The sequence below is a fragment of the Nipponia nippon genome, unplaced genomic scaffold, assembly GCF_047370975.1.
Source record: "Nipponia nippon isolate SJK-2023a ecotype South Korea unplaced genomic scaffold, ASM4737097v1 scaffold_26, whole genome shotgun sequence".
Classification (NCBI taxonomy): Eukaryota; Metazoa; Chordata; class Aves; order Pelecaniformes; family Threskiornithidae; genus Nipponia; species Nipponia nippon.
The window spans coordinates 1,422,566-1,449,483 of NW_028262343.1; the positions used below are offsets into that span (position 1 = coordinate 1,422,566).

The 26,918-nt window shown below is 41.0% G+C and overlaps 1 protein-coding gene across 6 annotated transcripts in view; it reads right to left on the reverse strand.

The window, feature by feature from the left end:
- Positions 1–21,822, reverse strand: part of LOC148055139 (ceramide transfer protein) — an 88,282-nt gene extending 66,460 nt beyond the window's left edge. The window contains exons 1-3 of one of the 6 annotated variants that reach the window (XM_087762509.1): positions 21,195–21,822; positions 17,405–17,539; positions 1,883–1,999 (exon numbers count right to left, since the gene is read on the reverse strand). In XM_087762509.1, coding sequence (XP_087618635.1) covers positions 1,883–1,999; positions 17,405–17,539; positions 21,195–21,290 — 348 coding nt within the window. In that variant the 5' untranslated portion in view covers positions 21,291–21,822. Of the gene's footprint in view, positions 1–1,882; positions 2,000–17,404; positions 17,540–20,640; positions 20,735–21,194 lie in introns of those variants that run through there. The other 5 variants (XM_087762498.1, XM_087762501.1, XM_087762499.1 and 2 more) reach the window with 5 other exon arrangements.
- Between the last annotated feature and the right edge of the window lie 5,096 nt (positions 21,823–26,918).

The following is a 26,918-nucleotide window of genomic DNA, read 5'->3' on the forward strand; positions in this document are numbered from 1 at the left end:
GGACATAGACAAAGCAGAGCCATTTAATGCCTTCTTCACCTCTATCTTTAACATGGATGATGGGCCCTGGGACCCCTGGAGCCCTGTGTTGGAAGACCGTGACTGGGGGAACTATAAACTCCCAGCTGACCCTGAACTTGTTCGAGACTTGCTGCTCTGGCTGGATGCACATAAGTCTATGGGGCCCAATGGGATTCATCCCAGGGTACTGAAAGAGCTGGCTGATGATATCACAGGACCTCTGTCCATTATTTTTCAATGGTCTTGGGAGTCTGGAGAGGTCCAAGTTGACTGGAAGCTGGCAAATGTTGTCCCAGATTTCAAGGAGGTTAAGAAGGAAGATCCTGGTAATTACAGGCCTGTCAGTCTCACTTTGGTGCCTGGTAAAATTATGGAGAAGGTTATTCTGGGAGTTATTGAGAAACACTTGAGAGACAACGCAGCCATTGGTCATAGCCAGCATGGGTTCATGAGGGAAAAGTCCTGCTTAACCAACTTAATTTCCTTTTATGACAAGGTCACCCATCTAGTTGACCAAGGGAAGCCAGTAGGTGTGGTTTCTTTTTTGATTTTAGCAATGCTTTTGATACTGTCTCTCACAGTATCCTTCTGGACAAAATGTCCAGCACACAGCTAGAAAATGCTCCCCTCTACAATGCACTGGTGCGGCCGCACCTTGATTACTGTGTGCAGTTTTGGGAGTCTCAGTATAAGAAGGACATCAAGCTATTAGAGTGTGTCCAGAGGAGGGCGACCAAGATGGTGAAAGGTCTCGAGGGCAAGACTTATGAGGAGCGGCTGAGGTCACTTGGCTTGTTCAGCTTGGAGAAGAGAAGGCTGAGGGGTGATCTCATCACAGTCTACAACTTCCTCAAGGGGGGCAGTGGAGGGGGAGGTGCTGATCTCTCTCTGGTGACCAGCGATAGGACACTGGAATGAAGCTGTGTCAAGGGAAGTTCCGATTGGACATTAGGAAAATGTTCTTCACTGAGAGGGTGGTCAGTCACTGGAACAGTCTCCCCAGGGAAGTGGTCACAGCACCAAGCCTGTCAGAGTTCAAGGAGCATCTGGACGATGCTCAGTCATATGGTTTAGTGTTAGGTAGTCCTGCAAGCAGGGAGTTAGACTCAATGATCCTTCTGGGTCCCTTCCAACTTGAGATATTCTATGATTCTACCTGTATAAAACCCAGATGCAGAAGTTGCATTGTGCTAGGTATTGTAGTTAAACTCAACACCTTGGAGCAGTGCCTATCTTGTATCTGAAAACATAACAGATGTTTTGTGTGCTACATACTTTAAAAATACCTGACCTTCAAGCCCTTTAGTTAAAATCAAAGTAATGGAGTTCATTAGAAGAGATGAGGCATAGATCAGGAAAGCTGAACCAAAATGCTGATTAACAGTAGGGCCTTAAAAGACAAGGAGACAAAAGCCAGTAATCAAATACAGTAAAAGCAGCCAAGTAATGAAAGAGATGAGCCTAAAAACCAGAATGATAACCTAGGGGAATGGACTCTAAGACTAACAAGTTTAACATCTGGGACATCTAGATAAGAACCAATTCGATAATCAGTGAGAGAGGATGGACAAAACCATTAAGAAGTCACTCAAACATAATGCAAGCTTTTTCTTTTTCAAGCTAGAGAGCTCAAGAAAGGTTCACAGTTGTTAGCTCCCAGTTCTCTAAACTCTTATATATAGGAAGGATAAGCAAATCAATTCCTTTGGAACATATTTAACACACTGCTTCAATCTTGCAGCTTTTATCTGTCATAAATACCTTAAGTACTTTAATGACTATACAGTGAAGCTTACAACTCTCCACAAGCACCATCAGCTCTAATGAGGGAGTGAGAAAGGAAAGCAGAAAAAAAACATACCTTGTGTTGTTCTATTGCATCTACCCACTGTTGTCTGTGGTCTGGGTCCTGAGCTCGGAGGTACCAAACACTGTCGTTTACACTAATATCAAATCTGCATTCGTCAAAGTCATGAGGCTGTGAAAGAAAAGAGTGTAAGAATAGCTAAAATTATCAACATGATCAACAATATCTCACACTCTGAAATACTGTAATTAGAAAAACTGATCGATATTGCCTTGAATTCATCCTAGATTCTAAACTCTGTTTTATGTAGCTGTCTCAAATAATGAGCTAGCATACAGTTCCATAATGAAAAATGCCAGTCTTCTGAAACAGAAAAGCCTGTTTAGTACATTCTTATTAAACAAAATTGTCACAAAAAAGTTCCACACAAACATTGACCAAACCTTCATACTTCCAAAGGAATCCTTTAGCAAAATAACTGGTGGACGCAGCCAGGAAAATACACCTTTTTTTAAAATTTCAAAGCAGGAAAAAGAAATTAAGGTTATTGCTATCAATAATGATTTTAGATGGAAGGAATACATACAGCATAGCAAAAAGCACCAGGATAGAACCATAAAAGCAGACTACAGCAAAGTGAGAAGGAAGGCAGGCAACTAAAAAGGAAGCTGTGGCACCCTCTGCCTCATCTCACTAAGACAGGATTATCAGATAATTGGGAGCAACATGCAATCCCTTCCCATATCACCACTCAAATGCACATAACTTTCAATTCACATGCCTCAAATACTAAAAAGCTTTTACTAGCATTACAGTGAAGCTGGTAAAGAAAGTACAAAGGAACAAAACAATGATCTAATCTGCCCTGTGCCCTGACACTGTCAGTTCAAAGTTACTCCCTAGCAAACATCCAACACAGCACAACTTTTTTTCCCCCCCCCTTCATTGAAAACTATTCTTAACAAAACATAACACAGGTATAGCTGAACACCTTTTTTTGAATTTGAATACAAAGAAAAGTTACACATACAAGTAACCACAGGAAGATAACAGGCTCTAAGGTTAAGGCAAATGATGCCATCTGAAAGACCATAAATATTGATTCCTGATGCCAAAGACAAGACTACACATGTTAATATCCTTGACAACATAAGAACTGCTCTGTGAATACATTCATTATGCAGACAACTAAAGCACTGTGGATCACTCATGAAACACTCCACAAAAGAAAACCTAAAAGCAAGTCTCATTTGTTGTGTCATGCACAACAGTTCAGTGTCAGTAAGACTTATTTTCTAATGATCTGGAAATCAGAAGCTACTTACACATAATGCACAATCTTTCTTGTTTAAATATACTAAGGAGGAAGAAAAGTACAACAGAAGCCAACTAGCAAATAAAAAATGAGCTAGGAAGAGTTTAACACAAGTACTTGAAGCTTCACTTTTTTTTTTTTTTTTTAATAGCTTCACATATTTGGTCAAGCATCTTAACCTAAGTTCAATTTAAAGAAATTTAAACTTCCCACAGAAAAAAAAATCCAGCAACTGACAAAGCTGACAATCAAGTGAATCAACTGCAGCTACTAATTCCCTTAATACCTGATCATCTCAACTTAATTCAATTCAAGCAACTTTCAGAACTGGTTATATATGCTGCTTTGCCTTCACTGAACCACAGAACATAGGGACGTAAGGGACATCAAGTCTTCTAGTCCAGGCCACTCTTTTTCAAATTACATTTGCTACATTATTATTACTATATACAAGAAAGATGTTTATTTGCTTTAGGGTAGCAAGCCTGCCACACCAATGTGTCAGGCTTATAAGCCTGTTCCCAGCCATCCCTCTGCCAGGACCTCCTTTAGCCATGTGGTGGGGGATATGCACCTACAACAATGGAAGATTCTCCCAAAAATCAAGTGTACAAGAATTGGCTATCGAAGGTTTTCCCGCCATGACAGTATTCCTCTGCTCGATCTCTCTGAGGCCCTTTGGGAATGGTTAAAAGCAATTACATGCTACGCAGTTAGAAAGACTTGCCAAAACTAATCTTAAAAGCCTGATTCCACGCTTTCATACACAACTTATTCCAGTGCACAACCATCCTTTCTGTCAGGTTTTTTTTCCTCCATCTCTAACCTAAACATCTTTTATTATGATTTAAGACCATTACTTCTCTGCCCTTTTCAAAGGCAGGTTTACATATTCCCTTTCTTTGCATAGCAACTTTTAATATATTTGAAAAACTATGCCCTGTTGCTATGACAAGGAACAGAAATGTTTTCCTTGAGGTTTAGCTAAAACTTTTCAACACCTTTCTGGGCCATTCACTGTGTGCACACTTCTGCATTACCAATAGTTAAAAGACTAGGCCACATAAAAATCAGGTCTAGGGTTATCCTCAGCTCACTGTGCAATTTCATATTACAAAAAAGCCAGCTGAACAGGTGGTCCTGTTAGACAAGTTGCTTAAATATAAGAAATCTCCACTAGCAATGCTAAATACTGCTTGAAAAGGAAGTTAGGTAGGAGATACATGATTTACTCTTGGCAAATGCATGTTATTTACCATCTTATAGTACTTATTAATTGCCTATTTTCCATATTTTTCTGGCAACTGAAGTCAGACCCTTTATTTCCCTCCTTTTCCTCTGCTTTTTTTTTTTTTTAAAGACAGGCTCCACCATACGAACCCTGAATTCACTGAATATGAAAGTCAAGTTCTCTAATATGCATTTTACCAAGAGCAAATAAAACATCTGAATCACATGACCTGTTCTTTTCTTAACCCAGAACAAGTCAAGTTGTTGCCGATTAATCATTTTCTCAACCAAGAATGAGTTCATATTTCATTTTCATTGGTAACTTGGCAGACAAATACATAATTTTTTAGTATCATATCTGTTACATTCTCCTCCCCACTGAGCTCTGGACAAACTTCCTTGGTTTCCCTCTTGCTATAAGTGCTTTTATTGTTTTCTGTAGCTGCATCTAGCAGAGACCATGAAGCATTATTCACCACTTCTCAGGTCTGTCCTTTATTCTTCTAACATCCTCCTCAGACTAGTTTGAGCTTCTCCTTATACTTGCTTCAAGTTTTTCCATTTCTCTTCCCTTTACTTTCTTCCTGTAGATCTCGTCTCATTTCAGTTATATCTCCTTTTATCTGAAGTTCACTGTTTCTAGCCTAGTGTTCACTTTCCTCCATATGCTCAGAAGGGATTATAAAACAGTATAGTTCTTAGCCAGTCACCTGACAAGACGTTGCAGGAAAAACAGCGATTTTCAAGCATAACAAGCTAAGGACCTGTGCTGAGGCCAGGATATGTCCTACTGCCTTTTCACAAGAAAAAGAGGAATGTTTTAGTCACACAGGAAAGCAGAATGCAAGTAGGAGTCACTATCTATCCTCAGGACCTAAAGCAGGTTGGAGAACTTCAGCTGCTTTTTCCTAACGCCCCCATCCCTCAGCAGTCTCAAGCAGCATACACAAATTGAGAGGGCACTGGGGAACCAACCCAAACTGACATGACACTGTGAATGGTAGCACTTGAAAACCTTTATAGAGTTTTCAAAGGTGAGTTTGGCAGACTTTGAGTCTGTGGCAGAGGCAGCCTGTATGCACGCCAAGGGCTTCTTCTAGAGCCAGCATTTCAAAGAAAAACAGCTAAATCATAATTCCATGCAAGAATACACTGCAAGAAATAGGCCTCCAGCATTGCCAAACATCCTTTCTGTATGCCTCCCAAAGCTTTCTTCCAAGGCACCTGCAGAGAATCCTGCTGAAATAAAGGCAATTGCAAGTATTCGTGTCCCAGATTTTTCTGTATAAAACCAACTGATACTAGCTCTTAAATTCTAAACAAGCAGTTTACACGAAGAAACATTTACTTGGCTAGTTACTGAGGAAGTCCGTAGCCAGCTCAGGTCTCATGAGTCATAGCTGACTGCATTGCCACAAAATCCTTCCTGCTATACAGCTCTCAAGCCTGAGGTATTCATAAAATAAGCTTCAGAGCAGTATCTGCTTGAAAAATACTGGTTCAAGTGCTTAAGGCAAATCACACAGGGAGATTTAAGTGTTTTTATAAGCTTCATAACCTTCAAGAGTACTCCATGGGGGGGGGGAACACTTGAAGAAACTTTTGCTTGCTAAACCAATCTCTCACTACTATAAAAGGTATTTCTTCTTTTCTCTACAGAAGAAAGCCAGGGCAGTTCATAGCAGGTCTGACTCAAGTCTGTACATTGCAACTATTAAGGGTGCTTGTGCTGCTATTCCCATTGCAGAACTAAAACTTATCTACAGGGAAGTTATTTTAAAATTCTGAAGGTGGTGTTTTGTTTGGTTTTTTTTATTAAGAAAATACTGAGCAGGGCACTAGGACACAAGACAAACAGTACAGGCCTACAGAAAACAAGAATCACCATTCTTTAGTTCTCTCTCAGGCAGGAACAGCACAAGCATAAATGTGACAGAGGCTGTTATCTATCCTAGCTCCACTGGTTCGCAGTTATTAATAAAACAATGATATATTGCTATGAAGATAACTGCAGCTTACAATACACCAGTGTTATACACTGTAATAACATATACAAACCAAGTGAAGACAAACATTGTGCTCACTTAATTCAGCAGTACAAAACTATTTATCCCTGAAGCTTTGACATACCAGTTTTTATTGTTTGGGTTTTTTTTGTGTGATGCCAAGAAGTCATTTTTTAAATACAAGATTAAGAAAAATTTAGTATAGCTGCATATTGATTTTGCCCCTGGCTAAGTGTGCAAACCTGTTCAGCTGCTGAATATAATTCTTGATATTTCACTATATTCTTGAATTTCTAAATTCCAGTCATATTTAAGCCATATCTCATGAAACTTCTAATGCTAATTTTCACATTCATCCTGCTAGAACACCAAATTATTTACTTTCCTGGAGACTGAATTATCACAGCCATAAGATCTCATAAGAGAGCTATATTCATAAAAGTAATTTTACAATGAAAGCAAATATTAAGTACTACCTGTTTTATTTCCTCTAATAGAACTATTGCAAAATTGTGAGAAATCATTGCTTTAGAAAAGGCATTTTGTAAAGCAATGCATTTTGGTTTACTTTGGTTCTATAAAATTCTCTTAAGGGAAAAAAAAGCTATCTGTGTTTTACCAATTAATACTATGCTTGGTAAGAATTTTACCAGACAAGATAGGTCTAAAAACATGGTCTCTCGTGCCCTATTAAATACTAAGGAGAAGTATTTAGTCAAGTTAGTGTATTTCTTTCTGAAGTCACCGCTCATTTTCAGAATACAGCCTGAACACTGCTCATCCAAATGGTCTACTCCTTGTTGTATCCTCCCTTAACATTATTTCCTCTGAATGAGCATCATCACTGTATTTTCCTTTAGAGATCTCTTCCTTCCCCAAAGTTGGAGTACATGCAGCAAAATCTTGCCTCTGCTTAGGAACAATCCTTGTCCCTTCTTATTGTTTCAAGCAAGTACATTAATCACAAGCTATATCTCTGACTACTCTCTAGATTAATGTGGTGGGTATGCCCTAGCCGGCTGCCAGACCCCCACCAAGCTGCTCTCTCACACACCCCCCCCCAACTGTACAGGGAGAGAAAATAAGATGAAAAGCTGTGGGTCAAGATAAAGACAGGTATATCACTTACCAATTGCCATCATGGGCAAAACAGACTCGACTTGGTGAAAATTAATTTAATTTATTGCCAATTAAAAATAAAGTCGGATGGTGAGAAACAAAGACAAAACTAAAAATACAGGCGCAGGGGGATGGAGAGCTGCAGTCAGTTCAGAACACTTCAACTCTGCCACTCCTTCCTCACATTTTTTCCCCTGCTCCAGCATGGTTCCTCTCCATGGCTGCAGTCCTTCACAATAAACCTACTCCAGCATTGGCTCTCCATAGGCTGCAGCTTCCTTCAGTGCTTATCCAGATGCTGCTGTGTAGGATCCTCCACAGGCTGCAGTGTGGATATCCACTCCGGCATGGTCCTCTCCACAGGCTGCAAGGAAATGCCTGCTGCGCAGTGGTCTCCTCCAGGGGCTGCAGGGGATCTCTGCTCGGCGCATGGAGCTCCTCCTCCTGCTCTCACCGCAGGGCTGTTTCTCACACTTTTTTCCTCACTCCTCTTACTCTCACACTGCTGCACAGCGTTTTTGCCCTTTATTAACTGTTTACCCCGAGGCACTACCACAGTGGCTGAGGTGCTCAGCCGTGCCCTGCAGTGGGTCCACTGGAGCCAGCTGGAACTGGCTGTGTCCAGCACACAGCAGCCCCCACCCTTGCCACATACACCCAATGCAATTATAAAAGTGCATAAAGATCCTTTTTTCTCTCTACGAATTATTTTTGAAGACACTTGGCTTTGGAAGTATAAACATTAAAGTTACTAAATAAAGTCATTAATTTTGCAAGTTTGTGTGGGGTTTTTTTTAAATATCATTAACTATCCTAGATCCAACTGTCAGAGTGGAGCAACTTAGAGAAAGCATTATACTTCATTGTTTATCATACATTTTATTCAAAATGTACTGAAAACCCAAGAGATGTGGCAAGTTCTAATTCACTTAATTTACAATACTTCCCCCCCCCAACCAAAATCCAAGTAGATTCACAAACATGGGGAATTAGGGTCAACCAAAATTCACAAAATTCTCATTTCCCTTTCTGAATTCCAAAATCCAGGCAAAACCTAGTAGAAACTTTAGACTAGGATGTCTTGTCTTTCCTTGCTGTTATTCTTAAGCAATAAGAATCCACTTTTTAGTTATATCAGCTGGCTGTATTTTTTACAGGATATAGGAAAACATTATTGCAAACAATTAAATGAGACCACTTTATGTCTACTGAAACAGTGATGATCCTTTTAGGTGGCAAAACATGGCACATCTAATCATTCTATGATTTGTTCACTACTACATTAAAAAGAAAAACTTTCTCATAATGGCACATTTACATGTACAGAAAAATCTTATCAAGAAAATAGGCTTAAAAATATAAAAGCCTGTTAAGTGTTTTTACATTCTTTGCTACTACCCAAATATTTCACTTCAGATCTTATGTTAGAATATTTGCCTTTCAAAATGCACCACACTGCTTTTTCTTTTAAACAATAATTGTTATCTTGTCTTTTCAAACCTTGGCTGAAGTAGAGGCCCACTGCACCCATGAAAGCAGAAGCACACCAAGCAGAATTTAACATTAGCTTGCTAGCACGCTATGCAAACTTTAAAATTAGCTTGGGTTTGGTTTAATCCATTGCAAAAAAACCCTCTCATCTGAGAATCACCTTTTTAAGTCTGGAACAAACATATATTGTATGTGTTACTTTTGCAGTTAAACCACATTTTAAACTTGAAACCCCCGGTTCTCAAGAATGAACCTGGTGAATCTGGTTTTCTGCACATTCAGCAGAGATGTTCAGATGCAGAAGTATAAAAGAATTTTTAGTAATTTTTGTGTGGAATCAACTATCCTATAGTCTTATAGTGCCCAATTTGTTAATGAATATTTTATCCAATTATTTTCCTGTTAATAATGTGGAATTACTATGTAGTATCAAGTCATGCTGTATTGGTTTATATGTGAACACACCTCTGACATGCTATTCCCAACTGCCTACTGAAAAACCAATGACTTGCAATAGCAAAATCTATAATATAGAAAATGTGCATTTGAAATATCAGCTAAACTTTGATCAAAGACATGGAATTGCACTGTGTTATTAGAAGAAATAAGGGCAAGACTGAAGCAGTTGTAAAACAGCATGTGCACACAGCCACCACCTGAAGTGATCTACCATTGACTGTGGATACCCTATGTAAAAGCTACATGGATTACTGAAGGGGTGTTAACAGGTTTAGATACACACTGTGCGAAATGAGGATATAACCAATGGACCTGTCATGTTTGAACACAGTCTGAAGAACCCTAAGCTTTAATAAAGTCATAACTTGTGTTTAGTGCTAACTATCAGTTAATGACTCCAGGATATAAGATACTGGAAATGGAGGCGTGCATGTTGTCACCTTGGTGGGAATTAAACCAGAGAACCAAGTCCCCTGCAGAAAAATGCAAATGATGCTTCTCAGGTATCCATTAGGAGCAAAATATTTGCAATATCTACTGAAAACATACATTAGTCATGGAAAAAAAAAAAAATCAGAATTATACCACCTGGAAAAACATCAGCTTAGAATTGATATGAAATCGCTGAGTTAAACTCATTAGGAATCCCATCATATACAGGAAGAAGTTAAGAGTTATTAATCAGGCAGGAAGCAAGGCAACTTCATATCAACTTCAGAGAATGCAGAACCCCCATGTATCACTTTTTTTAGTTTTAATAGGACAGTCAAATACAGGAACAGGAATCACATACACTGCTGCACCCCTAAAATCACTATTTGTGTATTGATTTGCTGTCTTTTTGTTATATCTCATACTATGTACTGCAGTATGCCATGGAAGATCCAAAAGCTGCACATAGACCAACAGTCCAATATGGATTTCACAAGAAAACCATGAGGCAACACCCAGACAGGATATTCTACCCTAAGAGCAAAGCCATGCTTTGCAGCAGTACTGTTGAGCTGTCAGAGAGTACAGCACCCTGGACTCGGACTCACAGTGATGGGAATGGAGAGTTCCCATCCTATGAAAGCAGGGGAGCTGCAGCTAGAGCAGAGGCCTGCCATACCCATGAAAGCAGCACACTAAGCAGACTTTAAGATTAGCTTGCTTTGAATCCAAACATAAGCAACTTAATCATAGACTCATTAAGGTTGGAAAGGACCTCTGAGACCATCAAGCCCAACCTGTTAACCTAACTGCCTGGTCCACCTCTAAACCATGTCCCTAAGCACCACATACAGTACAACTGTATAAGCATTTCTATAAATGCAGTACTACCATTACTGACAGGCCACAAGCCTTATGCTAACTATGCAAGGCCCCAGTCCTGATCTGTAAGGTTCATTATCAACTTGTTATGAAAACTGACTCAGTGAACTAGAGCTTGGTATCAGGTGTCTCTTGTTATGACATACAATTTAAGCATGAGATAACAAAGGCCTTGAAAATATGGACACAGGCTAAAAGCAGAGGCCTCAGAACCATAAACAACTCATTAATGGACAATTACTGGTCAGTGAAAAAGTGCAACCTCCAGAGCTGGGAAGACTGCTTTTGCTCTAAGCAGCAGCAGCTACACAGGGGGGGGGAGAACCACCACCACACCCAAAAACCAAAACAGCTGAGCAACAGGGCAATGCACCTGCTGCAGCCTGGGAAAGTAACACTCCTCTCCTCCCCCCCCCCCACGCCCGCCCGCCCCCGCCCGCCCCCCCCCCCCCCCAGCATTACACAGCATGTAGTCCAGGAGCAGGAGCCAAGGATTATAAAAAAAAAATCACCTAGAAACTCAATCATTTTATAAAAGATGGTTATAAGAGATCCCAAATTGGGGCAGGGTTGGCAGAAGATGCCTACTTCAATTCTGTCCCTGTCCTGTCATCCGTGTCCCATCCATTCCCCCCACCCATTAAGGAGCTCTCCAGTCAGGTCACCTTGACCTCAGCAACTAGGACCATCAAGAACAAAGATATCAAGCTAGCTATATGTCATTGGCTCCATGGTACTGCATATTTGCAGCTAATTTAGGATATAAGTGTTAAAGACTGACTGCTTTGAGTACGTAATGATAATAGTGTGTAAGAACTCATGTACAGTGATAATTATTAAGCACAAGGTATGTTGCTAACAAGCGTCAGCCTAAAAGCTTTCATTCTAAAGTTTAAAATTGACCTGATATCAGTCTAAACTCTCATCACAACTATCTCTAATTCCTTGAGATTATATATATAAAAAATTATATTTGTGTACATATATATCTATATATGCACACATATTTAGTTGTGAAACAACTTTTCTCCTGCAACTTAAAGTTTGAAGAATATATTAGACACTAGTCACAATGCAATCTGGGTTCTTAAGTGTCTGGAGACATCGGGTAGCAAATTCTGTTCAACTGGCCCTCTTAACTGGGGAATGGTAGACTTCAACTGAGTGGAAAGACATGCCAAACAGACTAAGAAGTGGCTGAAGCTTGCCAGAAGAATCAATCTAAACCACATTGATTAGAATTCATGAGGAACATGGCAAAAGCAGCAACTGAAGTTTATGTCTAAAGGAGGAGGCAAAAATATGAACTCTGAGAAGCAGAAACAACACTAAAGAAGTCATCTGTGAAGAACTACCATGTGTACGAACAGAAGTGAAAGGCTGATGAGCTAGCAATTTTAGGAGGCAGCAAAACAGGAGATGGCCTGGTGCAGCTGCATATTAATAGATATAAAAGAGTATTCTGACCCTTTTACTTTGCATTCCAGGAATGCATATCAAAGTGAGGTCTGGTATTACACAAATCCTCAGTAGAGATGTTAAAAATGTCATTAATGGCTATCACAAGACAGATCAGATAATCAACAGCAGGTTGCCTAGCAGGACTGTTGAGCAACACTACAACCCTGGAGAGGGGTGACACATGAACAAACCATATCCAATAACAATAAATCAATCTTAGGAAGATTCATAGAAATTCAGATTGAGCAAGAATAAGAATTGCAAATATCACAGAAAAATTTGCTGAGGTATATAACCATAGCTTTAACACCAAATGCAAACACTGGAATTATTTAAGGCTTGGTATAGCATCTGTGAGAAATGTTCCACAGCATGAAAACGCTCAGATATAACCCACGGGCAGGAGTTATGATCCTGAAGTAGATGTCAAATCATGAACACTGTAAAAACTTAATTCTTTTAATAAAAAAAGTCAAGTGGGGGAATGATATTCTAATTGATAATAAAAAGTTGACAGAAGTACTGTTGGATTACAGCCCTAATTTCAAGTGTGTGGTAACATACGATTACATTCAAGTACTAAAGCTGAATTCTTCAGCAATATTAAAATATCTGGTTATTTAATATACATTTTTTTTTCCACATCTTCTTCATACTATGATGAAGAATTCCATAATGATTAACAGTCTCACTTAAGCTGATCTAAACGCATATTTTTCCACTTATGACTTAATTTCCTCAATACATACTAAGGAAGAAATCTTCCATTTCTCCACCCAGCAAAATAATTGCTTTTTGCTTGCCAAGGATATTAGCACTCTATAGCACTTTGATAAATACAGGACAACATTCTGACATTTTCACTTTGAACATCAACCCATCCATTGCTAGTTCAGATAACTCAAAGACTGTAAGATTAATATACAAATTTGTACAGAGGATGCAAATGCTAAAAATAATTGTCCAGGAGAATCCCACGTTCCAAGCAACTTCTGCCTACCTCACCAACACCAGCCCCATCTCATTATCTCCTAGGCATCAACTCTTTCTCTCCCTCACTCTTCTGTTGCTCTTTGGCATTTTCCTCTCCAGAACACAATCACCTCAGGCCTTTCACATATGAGTAAGCATTCCTGACTACACTTGCCTCTGTAGGGTTTTTTGGACGCGCTGTCTAGAATCTCCATTCAGATTTCTCTCCCATTTAGCCAAGATTTTTCCACCAATCTGGATGTAACTATTTGATTATTTAAGTCACACATCAAAGCCTAAAAGTACTAATTGCCTTGTGCCCTAAATAAACCCCTATCTAGTTAGGGCTTGTGTTATGTGTCTTAGTTTACTCACGTCATCTTTTTAGTAGCAATTAAGGCTGAGGAAGCACTTTATCAAGTTACAGAAAATGAATTATTTAATTAAATGCTCATCACTTCATACTAAAAACAGATTGTTTTCCAACCTCAGACAGTTGGAAACAATATTTCACCATGCAATTAGCAATTATTACAAATTTACTGCCATGGTATTTCTGCTCAGGGCATGGATTTATAGCTTAGCTTTTTTTAATAAAAGCTTTCACCAATTAAAAGCTATCGGTTCCCATTCAACTTAACTAGCAGCTGACAGAATCAAACCTATCAGTAGATAAAAATCACGACATCATTCTTTTATCATAAGCAGGTCTGTTAGCAAGATCAAAGTTCAGAGCAGTAGCTAGGAAGAGCTAATCCAAAGTTTACCCACATTAGTTCTCCAAGTGGGTCCACTTCTATATGCTACCACTCCAACTGCTTCTGAAATTCTTTTAAATTGTATAAAATATGAAATCTAACAGACACCCATGTACTATTAATGTCATGGTAAATTTTTGAAAATCTATTTTGCAAGACATGATTCTTCATGCTAAAAGTGCAGATAAACTGGAAAGGACCTCTCGAGGTTAAGTTATTCTATGCATACCGTGTTACTTCTTGATATATCACACTGTCACTGCATGAGATAGTACAAGTCCCTCTGTACAAAAGCAGCAATGGCACTATCAGAATAGACAGTAATCAAGGCAAAGACAGTACAAGCTGAAAGGCGAGTTTCCCTGGAAGTTGGACTTCAAACTCTACAAAGCATTCCTGTGTGTTCTTTTAATGACAGACCCTAGACCTTCTAACTCCAAAGCTGAATCCCAAAGATCTACCACTACAGGACTGCCATCAACATCCGCTCCCAACCATGTACATTCAAGTCCCCATTGAAAGCTTGACTTTAGGAATGAAAGAACTACAGTTTTACAGTAATGAAGGATATCTTTAATAAACGTTATCTGTCTCTGACAATCAACTGCAGCAGTAATTTAGGATGTCCAAGCTAAAGTAATAGAACAAAGTTTAAAGCTGTGCATATATCAACTTTTTATAATACCCATAATTTCTTCTCATCCCTTGACCACATAGCAGAACTTTTAACTTGAGTTCAAGCCTCCACTCTGTTATAAACTGGTTAAACACCTTCAAGGTGTTTTTCATTATCTGGCTAAAAACAACTCAGCATCATGTATTGACTTTCACCATCCTCCTTCATAACTTAATTCACATGGCTAGTTCTCGACAGTTCATTACTTGATGTAATCCAGTGAGTATACAATAAATATTCATCGTTTAGTCCTCTATTCCAGAGAAATCAGCTTTTCTCAGTCCCAGTGGTTATTATACCAAGTAGCCCAAACAGACCCCATGTTTTCCATTCAATTAAAGACTATTGTCACAGGAACCTACCTGTTTTGGAGATATGACATTATAATTCTACATTTAAGATACCTAAAGAAGCTACTTCAATGAGGTAATTTAACAAGTCTTCCTCTCATTAAAGAGGAGAGAGACAAGTGCAATTTTATAAAATAATCCCTGTAGAATTATCTATCGATCTCTGCCCAGTGTGATAATGATAAAACAAGATCAGAAAGGACTGTGGTTTTCTGAATGCAGCATTCATGTCTCTTAATTCATACTATGACTTATCATTAGGCTTATCTTCATTGCTGGAAGTACAGTAAGACTACTCAGTGAGAGCAGCTTTCCAAATTTATGCTTATACATCAATGAAACATGGACATTTGTCCTGGTTTTGGCTGGGATAGAGTTAATTTTCTTCCTGGTAGCTGGTATAGTGCTGTGTTTTGGATTTAGGATGAGAATAATATTGATAACACCCTGATGTTTTAGTTGTTGCTGAGCAGTGCTTACACTAAGTCAAGGACTTTTCAGCTTCTCATACTGCCCTGCCAGCAAGAAGGCTGGAGGTGCACAAGAAGCTGAGAGGGGACACAACCAGGACAGCTGACCCAAACTGGCCAAAGGGATATTCCACACCATATGATGTCATGCTGAACAAAAAAACTGAGGGGAGTTGGCCCAGAGGGGCATAGCCGCTGCTCAGGGACAGGCTGGGCATCAGTCAGCAGGTGGTGAGCAACTGCATTGTGCATCACTTGTTTTGTATATTCTTTTATCATTATTATTATTTTCCCTTCCTTTTCTGTCCTATTAAATTGTCTTTATCTCAACCCACAAGTTTTATTAAAAGCGGAACAGCTAAAATATCAGATTAATTTTTAGAACTATGCCCACTTTTTATTCTTTCTCAAAAAGCTCAAGAACTGGAAAAAAAAAAAAGCAACAATTCAACTCCAAGTTACCAGATGTAACAAGTGCCAGACAGAAGAGAGGAAAAAAGCTATCTGCAAGAAGTTTCAGCATTACATACTTCCTAGTCAAAAAGATAAGAAGCTCACCAACTTCCCTTCACAAATTGTAATACACCAAAACATTCCAGAAGCAATATCAGCATCACTATAATCTCTCTGCCACCACAACTGGAATTCAAGCTGCTGAGATGTGCTCTACAGCACACTTCCAAACATCCCTTGGTCTACCTCCTTGCCACCACCTTCCTGTCTCTGCCTGGTTGGCATGTTAAGCCTCTTACTAGTGAATGAGACACCTTTTTGGAAGTCCTGATCAGAGGCTGGTACCTCTACAGACCACCAGAAGTACACTTAAATGAGCACTTCTAGATGCTGTTGCTGTGCACCATATATTCCTGAATAAGTCAAATCTTGAGCAAGTTTTAAAAGTTTAAGCAGTTTTAAAAAGAGCTTTAAAAGAAATGAGGTAATCTGTTTTAATTTTTAGATGACTGCAATACCTGTCAGACATCTAAACGTAAAAATCTGCTTTTTCTTCACAATCTTTTTTCCAAAATACATACAGTTGATGTAATCAATCCAGTCTTTTTCCAAACCAAAATGTGTTTTAAAAAAATTCTATTTGTAAGCTGAATATTAGTAAGAAAAGGAAACTTCTTATCTGTCATCCTCAATTCAGTTTGAAAGCAAAACATTTGGTGGAATAAGAACATAAATAGTAAGATTTAACACTACTCTAGGAAGTTATGTGCTACACAAGTCCAGCTTCCCCCCCCCCCCCCCCCAGTCAAATAACTGGACTGACTATTTAACAGTAACACAGAAAAGCTACAGCATGCTTTTTGGCAAGCATTAGTCATAATTAATACATATCATAGTTCTGAAAGCTACAAAAAGATTTTTTTTTCCTCTTTATCTTCTAAGGCCAATTCATCTTTATGAGATTTCACTTATATGTAGGCTCTTTATTCTTACCACCATAATACTGGATCTTTTAGCATTAGGCAAAAACAGCACCACACTTGTTTAGAGAAGGAAACGCATAGTAGAATGTTTGGGTTTTTTTCAGAAATGTTGTAGAGAGTCATGTTCAGAAAGTACAGTCAAAGAAATACTACCCTCTCTTTCTAGTGCTAAGTGTAAGGACTGTGATGGATGCTGCCTCCTTTGGGAAGTTGGTCCAGGATCTTCAGCTGACCCCTGGGAAAACTCTGCCTCCTCCAGAAACAAACTGTATCCCCTACCCACAGAAACCTCTAAGATAAGAGATGAAAAGCTGCTTACTGCAGTCTCAAATGAGAACAGCTTGTTTTCTTATTAGTAACTCCTTGCCCTGCTCCAGCATTGCACTAATATCACTAACTTTTAATATTAAACAACCTAACAGAATTTGCCATATATATACTTGCTTTCACCAGACATTAGCCTACAAATATGTAACATCCCAAAACATTAAAAGATGGCAATACTGAAATAGCACTTACCGTAATCACAGCCTTGCTCAGACAGATAGAGCCTCTGCAGCCATACTCCGTTTCATCTTCAGACTTGTAATAACTGAGTGTGTTGCTTTTCAGAACTACCCATCGATCCTGCCACCCATGAATGTAGTTGGTCCACTGTAAATAACAATAGAAATAGTTTGGCTGATATTTCTCAGGCTTTCAAGCACCAGGAGAAAAAAAAAAAAGCAACTTCTATAAAAGTTCTTCCCAATTGAGAACTTTTATTCCTCTTCTGACCAGAGCTCCTAAAATCATTTTACAAACTCCTGAAGGTACTAAAAATCAGTTGTTTCAAGTAAACATTAAGATAACATATCTTAACTGCAACTGCATTGCCAAGGCCAGTTAAAATAAAGGTAATAAAAATACTGATGAAAAATTGAGGGGGGGAATAAAACATTAATCACTAAGGTGAGTTTAGTCATTTGATTTAAAATCTGGAGTTAGACCAAAAGCCAAGCTTAAGCAGAACATGAAATAATTTATTTCATATAAAAGTTAATTTCTACAAAAATGAGTTTACTAAAGTATCTAGTTCTCTTCATATAAATAAAAACATGCCATTATCTCACCAGTACAGTATATAACTACTATAGCACCTAGAGCAATCAGTTCTTTATCAATTTAATATTATTCATAGATATTGCTTTAGGTTTTAATTCCTTATCAGCAGACATCCAATCATCCTTTTGTTATTCAGATTTTTCTAGGGACTCCACATCCACACATGGAATGAAAGTGATATTCCAGGAACAAGTTCTGGATTCATCCTACAAAGATCTAGTTAGAAGTGACTAAAAGTTCTGATCATTAATCTTATTATTTGCAACATCTTCTCAACAATACTGAACTGCACTTTGTAGAATCATGTGACACTGATCAGGACTGTTCTATAACTCTGGCTACGCATTGGTGCTTGGTATTCAATCACAGTGCAAAAATTATAAATTAGATAAAAATGGAAACAAAAACACTGAAAAATTTTATCATGCAGGCACTTCTTTGATCATGACAACCATTCTTTGACAAAAAGCTCCAAGAAATAAGTTTAAAATGTCTCTTTTTAGCATTTCATTCCAACCATTATTCACCATCTTTATAACATATAAATAGGGGGAAGAAAGTGGACTAACAGGCTCGTTTCTACATTATACTATACATATTAGTTAATACATGTCCCATAACAGCATGTTAACTCTTAATAAACAAGAGGTCATCTACAGAAAACCAATTCTATAGCTGAGAAATTCCTAATAATTTTCAAGTGTAGGTAAGACCTAGATTTACTCTCCAAAGATAAAGCCCTTTATGATCTCTTAATACATCAAATTGCTATATTTAGTATTTCTTAAAGAAAGCCTCAGCTGTGCTTAGTACATGAACTGGTAGCACAAGCTGTCATGGAGGTATATTATTTCCTGCCTTCCTTCTTCTCCCAACTCCTCCCAGATGCAAAAGGTAGAGTGCAAGGTTATCTTGGGCAAAAGAGCAAGGGACAGGGAGGAAAGCACCTTTCCTTTTTTGACACAGTTAAGTGAGGTAAACATAGCAGTCAATCGTGCATTTGCTGTTGCAATCAAAGTGTGCCATGAATTAAAAGACTACTTAAAGTATACAGGGTAGAAACAAGGTTTTGGCAATGAAAAGACCACTGGTTCAAGCATCTAGATTCTTGTGCTTCAAGACAGACACTTCCACATCTAAGTTCTTTCTTTGTATCCACCTTAAAATGGTAAGCAGGAAATACAATGGAAAAAACCTAGAGTTCTGAAACATTTAAAGAGACCAGCAGGGCATACTTTAATAAGATTCTCTTACCAAATTACTCAGTTTCCTTCAAAGCTTCTCTCTTTACCAAAGGGCAGAACAACTGAAACACTACTAAGCACACAGAGAACTACAGCCTACTTTTATTGATTTAAAATGTAATCATACACAATAAGTTATTATAAATAAATATTTCTTTAGTAGAAAGTTTGGTATGCTACCATTTCATTTTAATTAGTTTGTCTCAAGTATTGTTGAGGCATCAACTAGCAAAAGGTAAACTTATCCCTCAAGCATATTCACTGCAACAGGTTTCACCATACTTGACTATTCGGATTACATCCTGTGTTCTCACAGGAAAGGCAGTGTCAACTACACTCAGCATCCAGAAACGTTTGCACATACCTAAGCTACAGAATGTCAGAAGAAGCCATGGCTTCACCTGCTACACCAGTAAAAAACAGCACTGGGACTTAATAAAGTATTTAATTTGCCAACATAAAAATCAATTACATCCCACAAATATTAAAGTTTCTAATGACAGGAAGCATCTAATCAAAGAAAAACTTTGCAATGGGAGAAAAAAACACAGTAAAACTATACAACTAAATCAAAACCTCACATTTTAACTGCTGTAATATCTCACATCCATCTCATCTTCCCCCTCCCCCATCCACTATTACATCATAATATCTTACAGATGAGAGCCAAGGCCCTTCTTTTCTCCTAACCATTCCTCCCATCTCTGGGCTTTGAAACATTTTCAACACTGGAAGCAGTTCACAGAGTCCCTCACAAAAAGCAGAGTACTGGCCCCATTATGGCTGTTTTCTCAGCATCCAGGGCCTGTTTATGATCTCGGTATTCCATGACCTGTGCCTTCCACACTGGCCTGTGCCTGGCCTTATTATGTAGGAAAGGAAAGAAATTCAAAACAGAGCGCTTTAATTCTAAAGATATTTCAACATTATTCTGAATGTACTCTCAGTTAAAAAAATCTGCTTTCAAACTTAGTAATTCGAATATTCAACTTTAAAGCATTCCTAAAGTTTCCCGGTATCATCTAACGCATACTTGCAAGTCATCCTGTTTTCAGTGATAAAAGAGCAAAAAGTGATATGTATTTTTAAAAGGGAAAAACAAGCTTTAGTGCTATTTTCCTTCCGCTCCTCCCCACCTCCCGTATCTCTTGCTGCAGGGGTATTTTATTACGCTGTTTTGATACTTGGACTAAAGGTTGGGCCGCTCCTGTGCTGGGACCTGCTCCTGGGAAGTGACCACGGGTTGCGTGCCTTCAGGAGCTCCCGGGCAGCGGAGCGGGATACCGCGGCCCCAGGCCGCACCCGGGCCTGCCATCAGCTTCGGCCAGGAGCCTGAGAAATGGGAGAGACACCATGCCCGCGCGCACCCAGCCGCCCCCCCGCGGGCCTCACTCTCTAGAAGCTCACGCCAGGCAGCCAGCGAGCTTGGTACAGGGGCAGGGGGCGGCATGGACTCCCGGGCCGGGCGCCAACACCTCCCTCAGCCTCCCAGCCGGAACTGAAGCCGCACCCACGGCTCCTCCCCAAGGAAGTGCTTCTTCACACCGCCTCTCAGTGGTGGGGAGAGCGGGCACTTGCGCAGATGAGGGATAAGTACGCGAGCCCCACCCCCCCCCAGCCCGGCGGTGCCCCCGGCTGAGGGAGGGGGCGCGGGCGGTTCGCGCCGGGTGCCGGAGTGGCTGCCTAGCAGGCTCCCTGCAATCAGGTGGCGGCTGCCTCGGCCATGCCAGCGCCTTCTGCACCCCCACCAGGCCCCTCCACCGGCGCCGGGGGAGGCAGGAGCCGCAGCCTGATCGTTCGGAACAGTAGGGCAGGGAGGAGACAGGCGGAAAGGGCTGAGAGCACTCGGCCAGCGGGGGGGGGGGGGGGGGGGGGGGGGGGGGGCGCACGTAGTGCGACGCGGAGAGGGGAAGCAAGAGGCCACCAGGCACAGGCTGCGGGGAGGAAGAAAGGCAGCTTACCTTACTGAGCACCCCACAGAGCTCAACAGGCAGACCGAGCTCGGTCTCGGGATCCTCTTCGGAGCCGGAGGAATTCCAACTCTGATTGTCTGACATGGCTGAGCAGGGAAGAGCCAAGCAGACCCCCGCCCACAGCAGCCTCAGCTTTCTCCAGCTGAAGGGACGGGAGCAGTGGGCAGCACTGCTCTGCGCCCGCGGTGCCACTAGTGTCACCTGCCCGTGTCAGCGACTGTCCAGCGCCGAGACACACAAACTCGGGCTTCCCCCGCACCGTAGATCCACGGCTCCTACCCGTAGCAAGAGCCACAACATAGAGGTTGCGAGAAGAGGAAGCACAAGTATGCGTCTGCCTGCCGCGCGCTCCACTTAGACCGCGGCCACCACCACCATCTTACGCGAGGCGGGTGCTCTGTGCCACTATTTATCAGCTCCGCCCCTCGCCTTCCCTCCCAGCTCCGCTAGCTGGGCCGCGCGGCACCTGCCGGGAGTTGTAGTCTTCTTTCGTGCAGCGGTAAACCTAGCCACAGTTAGCTTCAGAGATGTAGTTCGCTGCAGTGGCTGTTTCCCTCTCGTCAGCAGTTAGCCGCCATCTTGGTTTCGTCATTTCTGTGGTGCTAGCGGTGGGTTTTGCCTCCATAGCCCAATGAGGTGGGGAACTCTGTGTTAGGGTGGCGTTTAGTTTTGTTTGGGTTTTTTTTGGGGGGGGCGGGGGGTGATGAGGGAGGACTATTTCTTTAGTAAGGTGAAGCGTCTCTCCGGCCCTGCTCGCTTTCTAGCGTGAGAGAAGTGGTATTGCCTTCCCTACCCCAAGCCGGCAGGACTTGGGGGTGAGCAGCAAACCTTTCCTTAACAAAAATGGTGGCCACGGCGGCCACAGGAAGGGGTGGGAAATGCTGCCGGCTCCCGGGTGAGACATGAGGAGGGGCGGGGCGGGTCGCCCTGCCGCAGGTAACGAATCTGCTGTAAGCGCGGGGCTGGCAGGCACCTGCGCTGCTTCCTGGGGTGAAGAGGCCGTTGAGGCCTTCGCTCTGCGGGCGGTGGCGATTGCAGGTTAGGTATGGCGTGCCAAATAACCGCGCTGTACGGCTGCGGTTGGGCTCAGCACCCCGCTCATTCCTGGCTGCTGGGGCGTCTCTGTGCCGCCCGCTTTCGTTCTGCTTCGCTAGCTCAGTCTGGAGGCGTGTTATGAGCAGAACGGAAAGTGGCGGTCAGCAGTCTGCCTCAGCCGTGAGGTAGCGGTGTCCTTTTATTTGCCTAATATTTTCACAGTTTAGGGAACGAAATAATAAATACTTTTTTCTTCAGAACTCCGTTTGAGATATGTATCCTTGCCGATATTTATGGGTGAAGAAATATTTGCAGAAAGGGAAGGAAAAAAAAAAGAGGCAGTTGAATGTATCACTTAACAATTTATGAACAATGTAGTGGGTTGGGAAGGACTGGTCCATCTCTTTTCTCGTGATTTATTGGAAAAAAATGTGTTGAATAGTGTTAGTTGAGGAAACTTCAGTTTTGGAACACACATGTCTGGTTATATTGTAAGAGCAATGTTATAAAATTGTATTTTCTCTGAGTTCTTCCTTGTGACAAATCGTTGTGTAATTTTTCCATGTTATGCTGCTTGAAAGTTTCCATTGAGGGATTATTATTTTTTTAATGAGCTCTTAGCATCGATATAACTATTTATATGTATTTTCCATTTATGTGGCAGCTAAAAGCTAAATGATATTAGTACCAACTAAGTCTCTGGTATAAAGATATTTAGAATTAATGCAGCACTGAGAGCGAGCGGTAAAGCAACATCATTGTCTTAAACAATTAGAAATAAAGGAGAGTCACAGACATCTTAATACTTGCGTAATCACTGGAATGCACAGAAATTTTCTTATAGAAGTCTACTGTGGGCACTATTTTTGATAACTTTCTAACATATAAAAAGTTGTTGAGAAACTATGTTCTTTGATTCACCAGCTGTTTGGAAAGCGAGGTTTTTTTTTTAAATTCCTTGTTTTGCCTTGCTGGCGCGCGGCTTTTGCTTTACCTATTAAACTGTCTTTATCTCAACCCATGAGTTTTCTCACTTTTACTTTTCTGTTTTTCTCCCCCATCCCACCGGGGGAGGAGTGAGCGAGCAGCTGTGTGGTGCTTAGTTGCCAGCTGGGGTTAAACCATGACAATCTGCCACATCCTCCTAATATGTCTTATTTTTTCTGTAATGGCACCAGCGAATGATAGAATCGTTAAGGTTGGAAGAGACCCTTAAGATCATTGAGTCCAACCGTTAACCTATCACTGCCAAGTCCACCACTAAACCATGTCCTCAAGCATCACATCTACCCGTCTTTTAAATACCTCCAGGGATGGAGACTCAACCGCTTCCCTGGGCAGCCCGTTGCAAATGTTCTTCTAATGAGTGTAGAGAACTGCTAATGTAAAACAACAAGATGTCTCAAACAGCCTGGTGCTAAAACCACAATGCAGAGCGACGGTCGCTAGGACCCAGGACCGGACAGGACCCTGGAGTGAGGGAGGGAGTCCTGTGGAGACGGGGCGGCCTTGCCTCGGCCCCATTCCCCGTGGTCTGTGAAGCGTCTTATTCCCCCCCACACCTACTGCCTGGGGGACAGTCCTGGTATTATTTCTCTTGGTTTGACTGGTCGCGCCTCTTAATTCGTCTGGTATCTCTGATGTAATTTTCCAATTAACAAAACTACTAACCACTTGTGCCTTGGAAAAGGAATTTGGGAGGGAGCTAAAAGATAATGAACTGTGGAAAACTAACGGCTCTAGCCTTGAAGAAGAGCTAACAGACCGATAAAAGGGAACATCTTGGCACCAAAGACTGGGCGGGGGCCAGAGAAGCATTGAGTTTGATAAAACTGCAGAAACTGGGTGAAAGGTAGATGCAGCAAGGGGAGATCGGGACCACCGACTCAATTCAGGACCGAAAAGACTTGCCCCTCCACACCTGAAGGGAGCATGCGTGCTAATTTACATAGCAAGCGAGGCTAATTTAAATACAGTAAACCAATAGTGTATTAAATGTTAATCACTAACCAATAAGTGTAAATTTGGGCAGGTTTATACTAATCATGTAGCCTGATAAATGTGCTGTAGTTTGTATGATGGTGTGTGCTTGATTTGTGGAATTATCATCGAGCACCCTGCGCAGAATTGACATCTCTATAAAAACCTTCACTTCTCCTCCTCGCTCTTCTCCTTTTTCCTCACCGAATACCCCTATTGGCAGGACCAACACTGGATCCAGGACTGGTGATTATCTTTTCCTTATCTCTCTCTCTCTCTCACTTTTCCTAAGATGATTAAGTTGTTAAAGTTGTTAAATTGTAGTTGAGTATTGCACAGCCTACATTGACTTTCCATAAAGCCGCATTGCTGGGGTAGATATAACCATGAGAGGGTTGGTGGGTATTGAATATTTGTACTCAATATTTGTCTCTATCAAAGCTGGTGTTCCTGTACAGACCTTGAGTGTTGGCCCACCTTAATCCACACCAAGAGGATTTGTGAATCTTAGTCACTCCTCCCCAGGTGGGATGTGATAATGAGTCTATCAAGATTGTGAATACCTAAGATAAATTAACTCTTCTTTATAATGTTCTGACCATCTTTGTCATGTATAACTCGCTGTCTATTAGATCAGGCCATGTCTGCATTAGCAAGAATGTGGTGCAGTGGAAGTAGATTTGTAAAGGAAAGATTTCGTGCTGAGGACATGAAGTTTATCCTATATATGCTTTAAGAGGTGTTTCTTCAGACTAGTATTAGTCTGGTCCCATAGAGGGAACCTCTGTTAGTAGTTGGAATGTGTCAGGTGTGCTCTGGAAGCACAGTCTTCCAGTGTAGTTGAGTTTGAAAGGAATCTGTTTTGCCTGCTCCAAGATCAATCTGGAATGCAAACCAAAGCTGTGGGAAATAGAGGTGATCAAACTGATATGCTGATGTAGACCACTCACTCCTCTCTACCTCCTTCTATGCCTTTACCACTGGACCTTTATTTTGTGCTTCATTACTGTGTTTGTTCTTTCGTCGCAAACCCCAGTACTCAATCTGCATACCTTCTAGTGTCTTAGAGATTGTGAGGAGTTTACAACTAATTGTTATAACTGGACACAGTCATCACCTTTCTTAGAATAGTAGAACAGATACTGTTGTTCTGTATTGCTGCGTGGTGGGTTGACCCTGGCTGGATGACAGGTGACCACCAAAGCTGCTCTCTCACTCCCCCTCCTCAGCTGGACAGGGGAGAGAAAATATAACAAAAGGCTCCTGGGTCAAGATAAGGACAGGGAGAGAGCATTCACCAATTACTGTCACGGGCAAAACAGACTCGACTTGGGGAAAAATTAATTTAATTTATTGCCAATCAAATCAGAGTAGAATAATGAGAAATAAAAACTAAATCTTAAAACACCTTCCCCCCACCCCTCCCTTCTTCCCAGGCTCAACTTCACTCCCAATTTTCTTTACCTCCTCCCCCTCTGAGCGGCACAGGGGGACAGGGAACAGGGATTGCGGTCAGTTCATCACACATTGTCTCTGCCACTCCTTCCTCCTCACATTCTTCCCCTGCTCCAGTGTGGGGTCCCTCCCATGGGAGACAGTCCTCCACAAACTTCTCCAATGTGAGTCCTTCCCATGGGCTGCAGTTCTTCACAAAATGCTCCAGCATGGGTCCTTTTCACGGGGTGCAGTCCTTCAGGAACAGACTGCTCCAGCGTGGGTCCCCCCATGGGGTCACAAGTCCTGCCAGCAAACCTGCTCCAGCGTGGGCTCCTCTCTCCATGGGGCCACAAGTCCTGCCAGGAGCCTGCTCTGGCGTGGGGTCCTCCAGTAATCTAGAAGTATTAGGAAACCTTGGTGAGAAACTTGAGATAAATCTTTCAGTTTAAAAGGTCTTGTAAAATGCTGAATAGAGACAGGAGAAGATATCATGGTTCTTTCCTCTGAAATAGACTTTGAAGTTTTTAAGTCATGAGTTTTTCTAGACAGAGTTACAGAGGAGCTGAAAGCAGGATTTAGAACAGAATTGTACCACATCTTGCCTGCAGAAGATTAATAGAGGATGGGTACTCCACTTGTTTCACTTACTTCGCTCTTCACATAAGCAAAGAATTATTTAAACAGTTTGATGAATGGCATAAAATATATATATTTTGATGTTTCATTTTGGGCATTGTCAGAAGCAGTCTATTATCTGTTTACTTTGCAGTGTGAATTATTTACTTTTTAAAAGGTTTGAATTGTCTGTAATTTGTTATATCTTAAAGCCAGTTATTTCAGAAAAGACATAAATCTAGGGCTTTACTTTTTGAAGGCTAATTCTAGGTACTTGGTTGGGGTCTAAGTTTTTGTAAAATGCTGGGTCAGCTGCTACTTGAAAAACAGTCCCACTCAGCTGTGTCAGCTTGGGCACTTGGAATTTTCACTTCTGTGAATCCTGGCCCAGTTTTCTGTTCAATATTAATTTATTGTGTACCTTGGCTTAGTACATTTATAAAAATACTTAAATCTTTCTTAGGAGAGTCTGTATTTTAGGGAACTAGGTTTTATTACATAGTGAGAGAGAGAGAATAGTGAAACAGTAGCAGTTTTGAATGCGCTAGTAGGTGGCTAACGCTGTGTATATTTACATGCTAATAACACTGTTGTACAGTTCCTCCTGCTAGCTCTGTTCCTGTAAATTACTACAGGATTAAAACT